Genomic DNA, 13,367 nt, shown 5'->3' on the forward strand with positions numbered 1-13,367 from the left:
GAGGCTGCCTTAGAGCGCTTGCGCAGTAAATTAGCGGCCTCGAGCACTGCTCTCACCTGTGGCGCTTGCGCGAAAGTGGGCGAGGATGGGGCTGAACGGGGCGCGCGAAGAGTGACGGGTGGGATTGAAATAATGACAATCGCGGTTTTCAGTTACTCTTGTGATAAAAATAAATACTTTATTGCTGTGGTTAAAAATAAGATACAAATGACTTGGCACTGATAAGAAAGCCTGTCGAATGAATGAATGAATGAATACATCCATTGTGAGGGCGGGCTTTGGCCCGTGTGTGAGAGAGAAATAATACTGGCTTTGAAGGTGTGAGAGGGGGCTGTGGTCACCAAGGCCTGGTGCTGCGACGTTCCTGCAAGTTTCGAATGAACCTGGCGTTGAACATATCCCCACCCATTGTCCAGGACTGGGCTGGTGGAGCCTGGGCCTGTGGAGGAACTGTGTGCATGGGTTCCTCCCCAGACCCATGCTGTGACAAGACCTGCTCCTCACTGGCAGACCTAGTAGGTGGGAGATGGAGAGTGGGTTACAGGGGTACTAAAGGGAGAATTAAAATCACAGCTTCTTGAAGGGCTGACTGGCTCTTATGTAGAGGACGTATGATGGGGTATGAGGCTGGAACCATTAGTGCTATGTCCAAACCTGAAACCCCTCAGAGACTGCCAAAGGGAAGCACTCGAGTCGAACCTATGGGGAAAGAGGCTTGTAGGGTGTTAGGTGGAAGGCTTTGTGGGAGGAGCTGGTGTCCAGTTCAGAGAGTGAGATTTAGGAGGAGGAAGTAGCTGAGAGTGATGCTAGGAAAGGAGTCAGAGGTGGTGCGAGGCTGGTAGGGGAGGGGTCAGACCTCACCTATTCTCTGTTTCCTGCTCCCCCTGCTTCAGTTCTTGGTTGCCTGTGGAAATACCAGGCATGTGCGTGGGAAAGCTGGAGTAGGTAGTGAACATGGCCTACTTGATTTGAGGATAAGGAGATGAATAACTTACCTGTATTGGGGGATGAGGAATTCAACCGCCCATGGCGGCTATAGCTGCAGCTTTGGGCTACCAGCCCTGGGGGAGTCCTGCTGTAGAAGAAATGTGAGATGATGGGGAAAAGGCTACAGGATGAAAGATGAGTGGGTATGGAGGAATCAGAGGAGAATAATAAAAGGAACAGCACAGGAACAGAGAGAGGGGTAATTATCATTCCTATGGGATTTTAATCTAAGTTGTGCCCCAGAAAAGGGAAGGGAGCTCATTTTATACCCCAAGATTTTCTGAAGCAGTCCTGACTTGCTGCTTTATTACGCCTAGTTGAGGTAATGTGTTAAAAGTAAGGCCAAATGTGCTCCAAATCATGTCATAAAAACAAATTCAGGGGAATTCCCTGGCGGTCCAGTGGTTAGGACTCCATGCTTCCACTGCAGGGGGCACAGGTTCAATCTCTGGTTGGGGCCTGGTCGGGGAACTAAGATCCCACAAGCCGCGTGGTTCGGCCAAAAACAAACACACACACACATAACCAGATTCACATATATGCAAAAAAATATTTTTTTGTTGGACCAGGTGCCCTGATGTTTGGTTTGGAAAACATGATTACCTTAATTTTAGGATACCTCAGCCAGAGGGAAATAGGGAGTGGTAAGGCTGAATTTAGGAAAAGGACTGTCTTGAGAAAGAGATCCAAGGGTTTAGTGAGGGAGAGGCCAGGAAATCAGCGGGAAGACGAATTCAGGAAACAATTAGGGGACTGTTATCAGGAGGCAATTAGTGGATCCCAGAGATGTTAGTAAATCTTAACATCTCAGCAAGGGCTGGCCTGGGTAAAGGGTAGAAGTGACTAGGGAGAGCTAGAGGTTTCTGGAGAGAATGGAGGAGTAGATATAGAAGGCTACACAGAGGGATCCAGTGACTACATAAGAGGAGACAATCCGCAGAAGATCCCACAATGAAGATGGGGGCAGGCAGACACCAGATCCTGCAAGAGGAGCTCTAAGACTCCTTGCTGGAAGATCTGCAGATCTCAGAGGTGAGGGAGAGAGAGGGACAGAGGTGCTGAGATCCCAGGAAAATAAGGGGTGACGCACAAACGAGGCTGAGACCTTAAGGTTTGTTTGGTGTTTTTTTTTTTTCTTTTGTAGTTTTTATCATTGAAAATGTCCATTTAAAAAACACAAAAGAATTCACACTTTATTCAGACAACACTGAGAGGGAGAAGAAAAAGGAATGAGTCAGAAGAGAGGGAGATCCTGCTCCCAAGGATTTCGGGGAATACAGTAGGGGTATCTGAACTAGCACACATCCAGAGGGTAGGGAGGGGGAAGGATGTTCTATACCCTGGGTATGGAGCAGGGAAGAAGGTTCTTGCTATGGAGGAAAGAAGAAAGGAAGGCCAGAGGAGGAGTTCCCCCATCATCTCAAGACAATCTCACAAGACAGGAATCTATCAGCATCTAGCGACCGAGGAGGGATGGCTGCGAGAGAGTATTCCAGGAGCTAATAGAGCCTTGAGACTCAGGATTAGCTTCTGAAACTTGGCTAAGAGTGATCCTAGGGTGCTTGCTGGGATCTACTGCCAAGAAACAAACTCCCTCACAGAACCTGGACCCAGGGGAAGTGGTGGTGTCTGTAGAAGTGTGGTGAGTCTAGAGCCTCAAAGCAGACATCAGCTCGGGGGTCCCCTGACAGATACACATACACACAACATGTGGAAATTAAGAGTTTGGCAATGTTGAGTGGATCCCTTGGGGAGCTGTTAAGTCCCTGTCCTACCTGACTGGACTGCTCTGAAGCAGAGCTCACTCACTGGCTGGCGTCAGCAGGCTGATAGGGTAGCTGTGGTCGGTAGCACGAAGCAGTATTAGAGCTACCAGGAGACGGTGTAGTGGGACTATAGGATTCATTCCATGGACAAGACTCTTTAAAAGGTTTCCCTGGTAGAGGAGGCCCTTGGACCTTCCATGGTGTTCTAGAATCTGACTGCAAGCAAGACTATGCTTCTCTGGATAATTAGTAGGAGCCGCCCAACCAAGAAGTCTGGCAGCAAATAGGCTGTCTGTGGGAGAGTGTTCAGAGCCCGAGTTAGGAGAGAGGGGGTGCTTTCTATGGTAAGAAAAGCTACAAAGCATTAGGCCGTCTGGGACCCTGACAACCCAGTTGTCCAAGAAAGGGGAAGAGGGAATCCTATGGGCTCTGTCAGGTTCCCCTGGATGCTGGGGGATACAATGGAAGATCCGGTCTGGGGTTCTCAGGGAGGGGGTCTCTGCCCTTGCCAGGTCTCCCAGGGAGGGGAAGGGCTTAGCTGTCTGTCAGTATCGACTCTCATCAGAGCGAGGAAGGGAGCTGTGGAAGGATGTTATGGACAGGAGGAGGGGAGAGGGGAAATGGGGAGGGGGGGAGAGAAAAACAGAAAGAGAAGTCAGAGTTGAAGAGAAAGCTGGGGAGAGAAAAAAAGGAGAGGCCCACTCTCTGCCTGCCGGGATGGGCTCCTGCCACACAAGGCACTGACCCAGGGCTGGTGGCTCCCCAAACTGTGTCAGAGATCCTGCGCCTTCCCAGGAAATGTTAAACCATGATTTCCCCAATCTTAGAGGCTCAGTCACCCACCCAACGGATCTGTGTTCTTCCTGCGCTTCCTCCCAGCTCTCACTTAAACTAGAGTCCCTAGACTCTACATAAAGTCCTATTCTGCTCCTTCACTGTAATTTATTTCCAGACCACTCCCATAAATATTTTCCAATATATTCTTCTTGAAAGGTTTCAGGACTCTCCAGTCTTCCTGTCCTATTGCTTCATGTCTCTGATGGATTTGCACTGCCCTCTGCCATTTCTAACACCCTGTCTGACAGTTGTGACATTCCCTAACCCTCCAGCTCCTATTACCTGGTGCGGCGACGCTGGGCTGGGCTGCCGCCTGGGTCAGTAGCAAGCAGAAGGCGGGCGGTGGGGTGCGGGGGGCAGAGGCGCAGGGAACGCAGCAGCTCCTGCTCTGGCACGAAGGGGCGGAGGGGACCCCGTTCTGGCGAGTTTCCCAGGCTGCTGGAGCGTGGGGGTGGGTGGGCTGGAGCTGTAGCACGGCGAGGGGCCCTGTTCAAGGGCCAGGGAGGCTCCACGGCTACCTTCAGAACTGGGGAGAAGGAGAAAAAAGAGCAAGACAGAGAAGAAAAAGGAAAGGGAAGAGAGTCACGACAGCAAAGATTAGAGTAGAAAAAAGAGAAATCAGAGCCTTTAGAGAGAACAAATCTTTCCCCTGGGTTAAGGCCCCCCCAGGCCCAGACCCCCTACCCCAGTCTTACATTCTCGGTCACTAGAGGAGTATGGCTTTATGTCTCCCTCTGCTCTCTTGGGTGGCAGCTTCCTTGCTGGAGCTGGCAGTGGAGAGGACACAGGCAAGGTAAGCATTAGGAGGCATACTGTGCACCCCTTCACTACCCCCACGACCCCAAACCTCTGATCCCTGACACCACAGTTTCTCCAGGGAAAGGAGACTTCAACTCCACCGCAGAAGCAGCTCTGTGGCACTGCCATCACACCAAAAGGGAATTCGGGGGGAAGGCTGGAGCATTTTGAGGAGAGCCAGAAGGAGTAGGCTGAATGCAGAGTTGGGGGGAAAGATCTGGGGGAGACTGTGGGGCCTGGGAGACGCAAGAGAAGGGCAGCCAAGGGAGGCAAGCTCTTACTGTCAGTGGGCGCTGTCAGGCCCCCCTGGGATTCTGGGGCAGTGGAATGGTCCCAGCTGGGCCACCGAGGACCCCAGGTCCCTCTAGACGAGACGGACAAAGCCCTTGGTTAATCAGGAATTGCTTTGGAGAGGTCAGGGGAGGCTGGGGTGGGGCAGAACCTCCCCTTCCGGAGCAAAGATAGAAAGAGATTTACGTTTTATAAGGTGAAAAAAAGGATGAGGTAAAAACACAGACACCTGGAAAGGAGTTACCAGACAGAGTAAATGGGAGGCTAACGGACTGTCCCAGCCCTGCCTCCAGCCTCCTCACTTCTCCACTTGCCCCTCCCTTTCCCTCTCAAGAGGTTCTTTCTCCATCACGCATGGCAAATGAGACTGCCCAGCGGATCCACTTAAACTTTAGGGTCCCTCCCGTGTGGACCTGGTCCTCACCGTCCCTGTTGGCTCTCTCTCCCTCTCACAGCTTTGGTCAGCAGGAGCTAGATGGCGGAAGCCTTGGAAAGCAGAGCCGGTCACGGATATGAACTGCCTCTCCGTGCCTGACATTGGTAGATGCTAATCACTGGTGACAGATTGCTGTCTGGGTGGTGGTCACTCTGTTTCCTGGCCACGGAGGAGGTGAGAGAGCTAGCCACAGAGCCAGCTCCTTCAGGAAAGGGCCCTTCTGTGCAAGTGAGCACAGCACGGCCAGCAGAAGGCTGTGCCCCTCGGCCTTGAGGAGGAGGAAGGGGTGGGGCTCAGCCCGGCAGGGAGCACGTGTGTGGATGAGGATGGAATGCGGAACCTGGGCAGCATTTCAGTACCTCCTAGGTATGGTTTCTCCAGATCAATTTCATTATTTGGTTGGAAATGTTATAAATTCTGAGTGTCATCTTCTAAAACTAGTATTTAAGCTTTGGACCATTCATGTCACTATTCTATGACTGGAAATGGAAGGGCTCACTGCACTTGCCTGTCCCTCACTGGCTGACAGAAGCCTGAGGAGTTTATGAAGGAACATGACTCTGGCCTATTTTGATGGGCCTGAAGCAGCAAGAGGCTCCATCAATGTCAACTGTCAAACAGGCTCCCAATGAGCTTGCTTAGTTGAAAGTCTTGCCAAGTATAAATACACTGAGCTCCCATGAGAGCAGAGGACATGGGTAATGTCTGCTGGGGACTTGGGTTGCTTTAGAATTCTCCCAAACTGCCCACAGATTGCCCTGAGCTCCCAGTGGCCTCCAGAGTGACTAGCCATCACAGCACTACAGATCCACCCATTCAATGCAGCTTTACCAGCGGGCATAGGATCGACCGCAGCAGCACAAGAGTGTCGAGTTGCCCTCAGAGAGGTAGCAGGGGGCCCTGTGAGGAAGGAAGCGGTGGTGCCCCTCAGTGAGGGGTCCGGTGGGACCAAGAATCCACCTCCTTCCTTCCCCTCACCCCAACTGCTTGACCAACACACACAAGGTGAGAAAACTTACGATGCTGATGGGCAAAGAATCCTTCGAAGATCACAAAGTTGTTCACCTGTAAGATGAAACAAGCAAAATATATTTGTCCATTCAGCCACTCAGCACATACTTGCGTATAGAACCCTGTGCTAGAAAAACCACAGTGAGAGGAACGAAAGCCAGCCTTCCTGTCCTTGTTGACAGACTCAGTCAAAATCTCAGACCCTGACAAGCTGATTCTAAAGTTGAATTGCAGAGGACCTCGAATAGCCAAAATAATCTTCAAGGTTAACAAAGGAATAACAAATTTGGAGAGGATTCACACTTCCTGATTTCAAAACTTACTACAAAGCTCCAGTAATCAAAATAGTGTGGTAGAGGCACAGGATAAACATACAGACCAATGGAATGAATAGAGTTCAGAAATAAACCCATGTGTCTATGGTCAATTGATTTTCAATAAAGGTGCCAAGACCATTCAGTAGGGAAAGTATAACTTCTTCAACAACTGGTGTTTGGATAACTGAGTATCTACATGCAAGATAATTAATCTGGACCAAAAAATAGCTAAAAATGGATCAAACAGCTAAATGTAAGAGCTAACACTATGAAACTCTTAGAAGGAAACATTGAGGAAAATCTTTATGACTTTGGACATGGTTTCTTAAATATGACACCAAAAGCATAAGCAACAAAAGGAAAAAATAAATTACACTTCATCAAAAGTAAAAACTTTTGTGTCAAAAGACACTATCAAGAAAATGAAAAGCGGGGCTTCCCTGGTGGCGCAGTGGTTGAGAGTCTGCCTGTGGATGCAGGGGACAGGGGTTCGTGCCCTGGTCTGGGAGGATCCCACATGCCGCGGAGCGGCTGGGCCTGTGAGCCATGGCCGCTGAGCCCGCGCGTCCGGAGACTGTGCTCCGCAATAGGAGAGGCCACAACAGTGAGAGCCCCGTGTACCGCAAAAAAAAAAAAAAAGAAAACCCACAGAATAGGAGGAAATATTTGCAAATCATATATCTAATAAGGGTACTGTATCCAGAACATAAAGAACTCTTCCAGAACAAACAGACAAAAAACATAATTTAAAAAATGGGCATAGGGCTTCCCTGGTGGCACAGTGGTTAAGAATCCACCTGCCAATGCAGCAGACGTGGGTTCGAGTCCTGGTCCAGGAAGATCCCACATGCCACGGAGCAACTAAGCCCATGCGCCACAACTACGGGGCCTGCGCTCTAGAGCCCACAAGCCACAACTACTGAGCCCGTGTGCCACAACTACTGAAGCTCGCGTGCCTAGAGCCCATGCTCCACAACAAGAGAAGCCACCGCAATGAGAAGCCTGTGCACCGCAACGAAGGGTAGTCCCCGCTCACTGCAACTAGAGAAAGCCGCATGCAGCAACAAAGACCTAGTGCAACCAAAAATAAAATAATAATTAATTTTAAAAAAAGGGCACAGACTTGAATAAACATTTCTCCAAAGAAGATATACAAATGGCCAATAAGCACTTGAAAAGATGCTCAACATCATTAGTCATTAGGGAAGTGCAAATCAAAACACAAAGAGATACAACTTCACAACCATTATTATGGCTATTATAAAAAGAAGAAAGAAAAAGAAATTTTGGTGAGGATGTCAAGATACCAGAGCTACCACACACTGCTGATGGAGATGCAAAATGTTGCAGTCGCTGTGGAAAAACCGTTTCTCAGTTCCTCAAAGAGTTAAACACAGGATTACCATATGACCCAGCAATTCTACTCTTAGGTATATACCCAGGAAAACTGGAAATATATGTGCTTGGAGACATGGCTTGCCCAAAGTCTAGTAGCTACAAGTGGCAGAACTGGGTCTCAAATCCCAGACTCCTGATTCTAGTTGAGACATTTCAGCCAGGAATACAGTGTAGTCATTAGAGGGGGCTATGGGTTCAAATTCAAGCTCTACCATTTAGTAGCTGTGCAAACTTGGTCAAGTCGCTAATCTGTATAAACCCAAAATGGGGTCAATAATGGCAACTACCTCAAAGAAATGTGCAAGGATCAACAGAGATAATGCATGTAGATACCACATAGAGCTCATGAAACATCAGTTGTTATTGGGTTGGCCAAAAAGTTCGTTTGGGTTTTCCAGACGGATGTTACAGAAAAACTGGAACGAACTTTTTGGCCAACCCAATATTATTTACACTCTTTACTGCCCTGCTCTTACATGTTACCTGGGTAATGCATTTGATGCTGGATACTGTGTTTCTTCCATTGCTCTCTGCTGCCTCTTAATGGAAAAATGATGTCCTACTCTGGGAGCACATTCTAAGGAGACCCTGTCTATCTCCTGCCTTCACCCTGCTGTAATAGCTACCAACCCACCCACCCTCATCCTCCCCCAACAAGCACATGCCCAGCACTCCAGCCAAACAAAACTGCTTGCAGTGCCCTGAGAGGTAGATTAATATCTCTCTGACTCTGCTCGTGCTGGTTCCTACATGAAAAGCACCTTAGCCTGCCCACTTCTGTCCACCTGAAGAACACCTTTCAAGATTAAGTCAAGCCTAACTCACTTTATGCCCCCTCTGTAAGCACACCAATTAATCATGTTACAAGGGATTAACTATCCGTGCTCCTACCCAAGGCTCGCTTGTCAACCCAATCCCAAGCCCACTCAACAACACTGCTGGGGCTTCCTTGGTGGTGCAGTGGTTGAGAGTCTGCCTGCCAATGCAGGGGACACGGGTTCGAGCCCTGGTCTGGGAAGATCCCACATGCCGCGGAGCAACTGGCCCCGTGAGCCACAATTACTGAGCCTGCGCGTCTGGAGCCTGTGCTCCGCAACAAGAGAGACCGCGATAGTGAGAGGCCTGCGCACCGCGATGAGGAGTGGCCCCCACTTGCCGCAACTAGAGAAAGCCCTAGCGCAGAAACAGGGACCCAACACAGCCATAAATAAATAAATAAAAGTTAAAAAAAAAAACAAAACAACACTGCTTCAGCAATTCTTCCCACTTACTCTGACATCATCAGATTTTCTCTCTACTGAGTCATTCTTATGCTGTTCATTTTTATGCAACTGAAAAGAATCAACCCTCTCTTGATCCATATCCCCCTCTAGCTCTTGCTCTATTTCTGTTCACATTAAAGCAGCATTTAAAAGAGTGGCCTAGGGCTTCCCTGGTGGCGCGGTGGTTGAGAGTCTGCCTGCCGATGCAGGGGACATGCGTTCGTGCCCCGGTCCGGGAGGATCCCACATGCCGCGGAGCGGCTGGGCCCGTGAGCCATGGCCGCTGAGCCTGCGCGTCCAGAGCCTGTGCTCCGCAACGGGAGAGGCCACAACAGTGAGAGGCCCGCGTACCGCACAAAAAAAAAAAAAAAAAAAAAGAGTGGCCTATTCTTGCTGCCTCCAGTTCTGAGCTTCTCAGTCTCCTAAAGCCACTCCATCCAGGCTTCCACCCACCAGTGTGCTGAAACCGCTTGTCAGGAACACCAGTGGCTTCAGGCAGCTAAATCCAATGGTCACTTCTCAGACCTCTTCTTACCTTACTGATCAGTAGCATTTGACTCAATAAGCCATTCCTTCCTTTTGCAAACACTTTCTTCACTGGCCTTGCAGGTCACTTTACTTCTAAGTTTGCATCTACTTCACTAGTCACTCCTCAGCTGCATTTGCTGCTTCTTCTCCTTCCTGACTTTCCAAAAATGCCCAAGGGCTCAAGTCCTTGGACCACTTCTTTACAGATACTCACTCCATGGCGGTTTCATCCTGTCTCACTGCTTTCAGTACCCTACGTGTGGTGAAAACTCTCCACCCCGAACCTCTTCTCTGAACTCCAGGGAAGTAACCAACCTGGACTCATCACGGACATCTCCAATTAACATATTCAAGATGGACTCCTACTATTTTCCCTCAAAGCTGCTCCACCTTCCATCAGTTAATGCAATGCCATCCTTCCAAGTGCTCAGGCCAACAACTTGGGGATCACCCTTAACTCCCTCTTTTTTCCTCACAAACAATCTATCAAGAAAAATTATTTGCTTTAACTTCAAAATACCTAAAATCTGACCACTCCTTACCATCTCTACTGCTACCATTTTAGACTGAGCCACCACCATTTTCCAGCAGGACTGTTGCTTCCTAACTTGCTTGTACCCTCACCCCTCTACTACCTATGCTTAATAGGCAAAGTGCTCTGGTTTAAAGTAAGTCACATCATATTCTCCCTCTGCTCAAACCCCTCTGATGGCTCTCCTTTTCTCACTTAAAGGCCAAAGTCTTTGCAATAGCCTATAGAGTCCTAAATGTCTTTCCTCCCCCATTACTGCTCTGATCTGATCTCATCTACCACACTCCCCCCTCACTCATGCTGCTCTAGGCACACCAGCCAATTTTCCAGGCGCACTCCCACCTCATGGCCTTTGCACTAGCCATTCCCTTTGCCTGGGATGCTCCCCCTCCAGATATTACTTAGCTCATAGTCTCACTTCTTTAAGTTATTGCTCAAGTGACACTTTCTCAGTGAGGCCTTTCCTGCTTATCCCATTTAAACCTGCAGTCCCACACACTCCCATCCTCACATGGCACTCCCAAGCCTTCTTACTTGCTCTCATTTTCCTAGAGCATTTATCATCAATCATAGTATATACTTGTTTATGTTTGTCTGTCTTCCCAAGTAGAATATAAGCTCCGTGAGAACAGAGACGTTTATCTGTTTCATTGAATAAAGTGTTTCTAGAGCCCAGAACAGGGCCAGGTACTCTAATAAATATATGTTGAATGAATGGACAGCATTAGCACCATTATATTGCATCTACTTATAAACAAACCACCTTCCTCAAAATAGACCAAATCTCCCTGAGGACAGGGAATGTATATTATTCTGAGCACTTACTAAACCTTGATAGACTGGGTAATGGTCTATGTGAAAACAAGGAGATGAAAATGAGCTGACTATGTTTGGGGCATAAACAGATTTTTGGGTGTACACAACAGCCCATGATGAAGAATAAAAATAGATGAGAGGGCTTCCCTGGTGGTGCAGTGGTTAAGAATCCGCCTGCCAATGCAGGGGATACGGGTTCGAGCCCTGGTCCAGGAAGATCCTACATGCCACGGAGCAACTAAGCCCGTGCACCACAACTACTGAGCCTGCACTCCAGAGCCTGTGAGCCACAATTCATGAAGCCCTGGTACCTAGAGCCCATGCTCTGAAACAAGAGAAGCCACCGCAATGAGAAGCCCGAGCACCACAATGAACAGAAGCCCCCACTCACTGCAACTAGAGAAAGCCCACGTGCAGCAACAAAGACTCAACACACCCAAAAATAAATAAATAATTTTAAAAAAATAGATGAGAGTGAAATAGCTGCAGGATGAGAGATAGCACCCTGCCCCCCCAGAACTTAGCTGTATAAAATAAGTCCTATATAATGGGGAATAAGGAGTGCTTGGAAGGTGCCACTTGTTTGCCCACAAAAAAAAATAAATAAATTCAGTGGGAATGCTCAGTGGGGTCTACTCTCTGAAACCTCTAACCTGTGGGACTGTGGTCTCCAGGTTGTAGTGTTTATTCAGGAATTTCAGCAGCTTCTGTGAGGGTCGGTCAATAGCCAGTTGGTGTGGTTCAACTCGCTCCTTCTGCAGGGAACAGGAGACTCAGGGTAGGAGCAGGCATGAGGAAAGCAGGCCAACAGGAACCCAGTCACCTGGGAAGGATATGGGAACATGGGGGGTGGGAGGGTGGGAGGCAGGGCCTCTGGAAGGACTCAGGACAAGGGGCCTTTGATCTCCATTTTGGATGAACTCGTGAAGAGTTAAGTAATACCTGCAACATACACTGGAAGAGTTCTCGTCCATGGCCATGGCGTTGAAGTGACTCATGGATGTAAAAGTCCAAGATGCAAAGTGGTTCTACCTCATTGTGAGCCTCACGGTCATCCTAAGAGGTAAAAGAACAACAAAGATCGTCTAGGACCCAGACATCATGGCCACCTTCCAATCTCCAGCACTTCTGTTCTCAGGAGCCAAGGCATATGAACTTTCAGTTTCCAATGACACTCACCAGTACAAAGAGTTTCTTATATCCAACTTTAAGGAAGCCAACAATGGCTCCTTTCCCAGCCCTGTAGGTTGGGGAAAATAACAATAATGAGCAGCTATCTGGAAGAGGTAGAGTCAAAAAAGGGAGAGGCAGGAATGAAGTATAGGGTAGAACGGTATTTGGCACTCACAGTCGAGCTGAAGTATCTTTGAGTATATACATAACGTGGCGGTTACTCTGCATCCTTGATGCACTGGTGATGGGAGCAGGAAGATGCTGGGCCTGCCAGGAATTTGAAGACAGACTTTCTACAAGTCCCTTCCACAGGACCCAGGCCTCCCTTACCAACTGTCCCCAGAGAGGCCTCCCTTTACTCCATGTAGACTCCCCATTACCTTAGCAGAAGCCTTGCCCAGTTCATCTACAATGGTCATAATTTGCTGCTGCAGATCAACACTACAGAAAGAGAGGAGATCAAGAGTCAGATACTCACTGAATTAGAGGGTCCTGGGCACTCACTCCCTGGGAATCTGGGCGATAACAGCAACCCCAGTTCAGTACTTCAGGCCCTCTGCCTTTACCTTGGAATCTTCCAACCTGATTTCCCACCCCACTCTTCTGGAACCCAAACTTTTACCACACCTCCTTTCAGTGTGGTACACTCCCTCCTCCCTTGAAGTTATTGTGGGGAAGCAGGAAGGGCAGGTCAACCGCATCCTTTGGTTGGGACCACCATGGGGCCAAGGAATGAAAGGTGACAGATTCAAGCCCCAATCAACCCCACTAGTTCTAGGATCAAAGGTCACCAAAAAGGCGAGCCAGGACATCAAAAGGAGCAGACGTTAGTCAGTGAGAAGGGGGCGTGGTGCCTGGACCAGGTTTCGAGGGGAACCGAGAGAGAAGGGCCGTGGGGCAGGTTTGAGATGTCACCGGGCCGGCGTTGTGGTTCCGGGTCGGCGGGCCGGTGGCCGTAGGTGCTGGTCTAGCACCGTGATCCGCTCCGGGAGCAGCGCGTCCACATCGAACGGGAACTCCATGGCCCATTGTGCGCGACCGGACCCGCCCCACGCGACGTCACTTCCGCCCCTCCGCCACCGCCCCGCCCACCGCAATCGTTACTTCCCCTGCCGCGCCCCCGGGTCCCTAGGGGGTCGCCCCGCCCCCCTCCACCACCACCGCCCCCTACCCACCACCTGCCAGCATCCCGGCACCCGGCCCAGAGACCCCGTT

The 13,367-nt window shown here is 49.5% G+C and overlaps 1 protein-coding gene across 6 annotated transcripts; it reads right to left on the minus strand.

Annotated features, from left to right (window-relative positions):
- Positions 1–337: 337 nt before the first annotated feature.
- On the minus strand, positions 338–13,213 carry ATAT1 (alpha tubulin acetyltransferase 1; the record flags this gene model as incomplete). 6 transcript variants are annotated; one of them, XM_079713245.1, is made up of 13 exons in its annotated part: positions 338–512; positions 862–904; positions 996–1,075; positions 3,873–4,116; positions 4,286–4,357; positions 5,947–6,015; positions 6,135–6,180; positions 11,633–11,734; positions 11,922–12,035; positions 12,159–12,219; positions 12,328–12,419; positions 12,533–12,593; positions 13,068–13,213. In XM_079713245.1, 13 exons carry the CDS (start codon positions 13,172–13,174, stop codon positions 338–340), a joined length of 1,266 nt encoding a protein of 421 aa, XP_079569371.1. The 6 variants fall into 6 exon arrangements, with proteins under 6 accessions (XP_079569371.1, XP_079569366.1, XP_079569367.1 ...); XM_079713240.1 differs by lacking the exon at positions 13,068–13,213 and adding an exon at positions 12,780–12,853; XM_079713241.1 differs by lacking the exon at positions 5,947–6,015 and having other exon boundaries at positions 13,068–13,174.
- Between the last annotated feature and the right edge of the window lie 154 nt (positions 13,214–13,367).

Source organism: Hyperoodon ampullatus (genome assembly GCF_949752795.1).
Source record: "Hyperoodon ampullatus genome assembly, chromosome: 10".
Lineage (NCBI taxonomy): Eukaryota > Metazoa > Chordata > Mammalia > Artiodactyla > Ziphiidae > Hyperoodon > Hyperoodon ampullatus.